Source organism: Coffea arabica, chromosome 7e (genome assembly GCF_036785885.1).
Source record: "Coffea arabica cultivar ET-39 chromosome 7e, Coffea Arabica ET-39 HiFi, whole genome shotgun sequence".
NCBI classification, from domain to species: Eukaryota; Viridiplantae; Streptophyta; class Magnoliopsida; order Gentianales; family Rubiaceae; genus Coffea; species Coffea arabica.
In genome coordinates, this window is record NC_092323.1 from 5,129,290 (window position 1) to 5,133,364 (window position 4,075).

General features: G+C 36.5%; 1 protein-coding gene across 1 annotated transcript; it reads left to right on the forward strand.

Moving 5' to 3' along the window:
• Positions 1 to 2,357: 2,357 nt before the first annotated feature.
• Positions 2,358 to 3,863, forward strand: LOC140011086 (protein JINGUBANG-like). The gene has a single exon (XM_072059229.1). The coding sequence runs from the start codon at positions 2,379 to 2,381 to the stop codon at positions 3,861 to 3,863; it is 1,485 nt and encodes a 494-aa protein (XP_071915330.1). The 5' UTR covers positions 2,358 to 2,378.
• The last annotated feature ends 212 nt before the right edge of the window (positions 3,864 to 4,075 follow it).

The window sequence follows — 4,075 nt, forward strand, 5'->3', positions numbered from 1 at the left end:
TAGCAGTTGAGGGAGGAGAAAGATAAGAATTGATGCTTTATTCTGTCAGTTGGGGAGTCTTAAACGGCGCCGCTTCGTCGTCTTCTTTCACTGTGTCTTTCTTTGACTTGTTGGGGCTAATTAGGGCATTGAACGTATATAAGATCTTGAACAATTACAGAATTACATCAATGCCCCTGATATATCTAATTATGCTCTGCCACGGGTCTTTCGAATTAAGTTCCGTTTGATAAAACTGAATCTGCATTTTGAAGTCTGAATTCTGAAATCTGAATATTGAAACAATTAATTTGCTGAATTTTAAGCATTGAAAAGAAATATATGAATGTCTGAATTTTAATATTAAACCTGTTTATGACTGAATGCTTAATAAGTTAAATTTGACAATTTCGCCCTTATATCTTTTCATTCAAAAAAGATATAGAACCTATGATTTAATTAACTTAAAATTGTTAGGTATAAAAATGACAATATTTATTTTTAAATCAAATTAATATAAAAGATGAAATATATTTTATGAGAAGTATGAAAAAGATATGAAAGTCATTAAAAAGGGAGAAAATAGAAATAGAAATCATTAGATAGAGAATATTAGGTTATTTAATTAGATAAGAATTTTAAACATAATTAACAAATAAGAGTAGATTTGGTAGATAAGATAAGGTAGTTGAAATAATTCTATTGATTCTTATCAGAATTAAGCATTCAGTTAAGATTTTTGTGCTGAAAAAAATACACACAAGTTCAGCACTATTTAACAAGTTCAGTAAATGGATTTTCATTTATCAAACACTCAAAACATTTGAATGTCTAAAAAAAGTTCAGACTCAGTACTTTTTTATGTTATCAAACAGACCCTTAAACTTGTAGCCAACGCTGAGGGAAAGTTTTCTTTTAAAAAAAAAATTAATTTATCATTATATATATATTAACACTTAAAAATATAAAAGTTAATTACAAAAAGGGGTGTATTCACCCTCTCATTCTTCCTAACTGCTTCAATTAGCCAAGTTAGAAAATTATTTACTCATTCTATGTCATTAATTAGTTTTGTTGTAAAATGTGCTAACTTATGACTGGCTACATTAGCTGTTCTAGATACAAAAGAAATTGTGCATTACTCAAAGGCCTAACATATGCAATCAAATTTTTTCTTTAAAACTCCTAGTTGATGGAATATAGCTTTTAGTCAGCGATGGCGGTACCGGCATTAAAAGGGCTTGTGAATTTTTTAGCTCAAGGAAGGAAGGATACATACCAAGCATTGAACTTCATGTAGAAGACATAAAAGAAAATTATGAAACACAATAACACGTTAGATGATCAAAAGTAAACGTAATTTGAGATCTAAGGATCGACAAAATGTATTTGTTAATCTATATATATACTTTCAATGCATACATCTGTAGAAAATAAGTAAACTTTGGTAATTGAATATCCATCCCTTATGGCCTATATATTGTAATGAATTTATATTATCTACTTTTGACAGGAAATTCAGTATCACCATTGTTTAATAGTAAAAGCTTTTGGGGAAAAAATTGCAAAAAGCATTGAAACGATGTTTCCACAAAAACCTTGATATTATTAAAAGTGGTAAGGACATTTCTAAAGAAGAGCCAGCATACCAAAAACTGGGAAAACAAAAAAAAAATTCGAAAGTGCTACTATTTTAAGTGTTACTTACGAGGTCAGTTATCATTTGTACAGACAACAGACTACTCAGCATGGAGATATATATATATATATATATCTATTTTAATGTTCTTTGTTATTGGATGTGTTTGACGATTGATTTCTAGTCTGGACAGTGTTAATGGTTTTTTTGCTGAAACCAATCATTTTCCAACGCCGCCCTTGAAAGTAGGAGCATACTCCTAGCAATGAGGTCAAGCTAAATGCTATGGTAATTTTCTATTTTTCTTCCCCCTCTATGCACATTTTGCCTATCCAGTCTCTCGCGCATTGTGTGATAAATAGAGCACGAAAGCAGCCTTTTCAGAATCCAGATACCTTAGCCCCTTTTCCGCGAAAATAACTGCTGCTTTAGTTGGTTGGCTCAAATATTTCAATCTTGTTTGACAAACTGTACTTTGCTTTGATTGTAAGATGTATCAATTAGTATATCAATCAATCTACATCTGTCCCGTGGAAATGTGTTCGGTTCCCCATATCTTCATGGCCGTAGCTTCTTTTGCTCTTTCTGTTTCCGTATAGTTAACTTTCCTCTCTTCATCTCTTCTTTCGGTTAGCTTAGGAACCAATTTTCCTCTTTATTCCACAAGTCTGATTTTGTTTTCTCATACTCGATCAAGACATATACATACACATACACATATATATTTTCTTGATTCTTAGTTTCAACGGATCATTACATCATGAGAAGCTCAAGAGGCGGCCAAATGGTAACGGAAAGCAGTAAAAACCAACGGAGACAAAAATTCGGAAACATTTTGCACCAGTCTGATCATGCCGCCGATGAAGAAGAATACCATACCCGCATCAGCAGCACATCTGACGCTACGCCAGCAAATCACGACCAAAATTCTCGACTGAGTTCCGAGATCAATACCTCCCTGTACAGCACGCCTTCTTATGACCAATCATCTCCATGTTCAGCACCCTCATGGGATCAATTAGCATCTCAAATTCCAACCGACCTAGTATCTCCTTTGTCAGGGTCCCCATGGTCCTCCCATGTTGAGATGGCAAGTGATAGTTATTCTTATACTGGTCTAATGGGGTCCCTGGTTCGTGAAGAAGGTCACATTTATTCGTTAGCAGCTACGCGAGACATGTTGTACACGGGATCAGATAGCAAGAGCATAAGGGTGTGGAAGAATCAGAAGGAATTTTCAGGATTCAAATCAAACAGTGGGTTGGTTAAAGCAATTAGTATTGCTGGTGAAAGAATATTTACGGGTCATCAAGATGGAAAAATAAGAATGTGGAAAGTATCTGCCAAGGACCCTAGCATTCACAAGCGCATTGGCACATTGCCGACCATGAAAGCCTGTATTAAAAGTTCAATCAAACCGAGCAATTACGTTGAGGTGAGGAGAAACCGTAATGTGGTCTGGATCAGGCATTTTGATGCCATCTCATCTCTCAGCCTCAGCGAGGATAAGAGCCTTTTGTATTCAGCATCATGGGATAAAACCATTAAGGTTTGGAGAATATCAGATTCAAAATGTTTGGAATCTATACAAGCCCACGACGATGCAGTAAACACTGTCGTTGCAGGATTTGATGGGTTAGTCTTCTCTGGATCAGCTGATGGAAGCGTCAAAGTATGGCGAAGAGAGTTGCAAGGAAAGGGAACAAAACATTTCTTTTCGCAAACTCTGTTAAAGCAAGAATGTGCAGTAACAGCATTGGCTGTCGATCCTTCTGCTACTATTCTCTACTGTGGTTCGTCAGACGGGCTAGTGAATTTTTGGGACCGTGAAAAGCTAAGTCACTGTGGAATTTTGAGGGGTCATAAGCTGGCTGTTCTATGCTTGGCTACAGCAGGGAACTTAGTCTTTACTGGATCAGCTGACACAAATATTTGTGTCTGGAAAAGGGAGGAGGGTGATCATATTTGTTTGTCAGTATTGAATGGCCATTCTGGCCCGGTGAAATGCTTGGCTGTTGAAGAGGACAAGGTTGCAATGGGGGCTGATGGGTATTGTATTCTGTATAGTGGTAGCCTGGATAAGTCGGTCAAGATATGGAGGGTGTCCCCGCAGCCGGCACATGTGCAGCAGCAGCAGCAGCAGATCACCCAAGAGGCCGAGCGTTGTGCTCAACCCAGAAATTTTCCATCAATCCATAGCTTCTCGTCACAAAATAGTAGGGTAAGTCAAAGGAGGCATTTCTAGGGGAATTATGCTGGGAGACAACGTAACCTTCAATTTTCTCGGATTTTTGCATATTAGAATTTTGCACTGGCATATCAATTGCGCTAGGAATTTGGTTTGGAAGTTTGAACTGCGTGTATGACAGACGGAGCTAATTAACTAACGTAAAGCTTCTCATTGTAATTATAGCTAGCCCTATATATAGCTAGCTGTCATGGGTTCCCATTCATTAA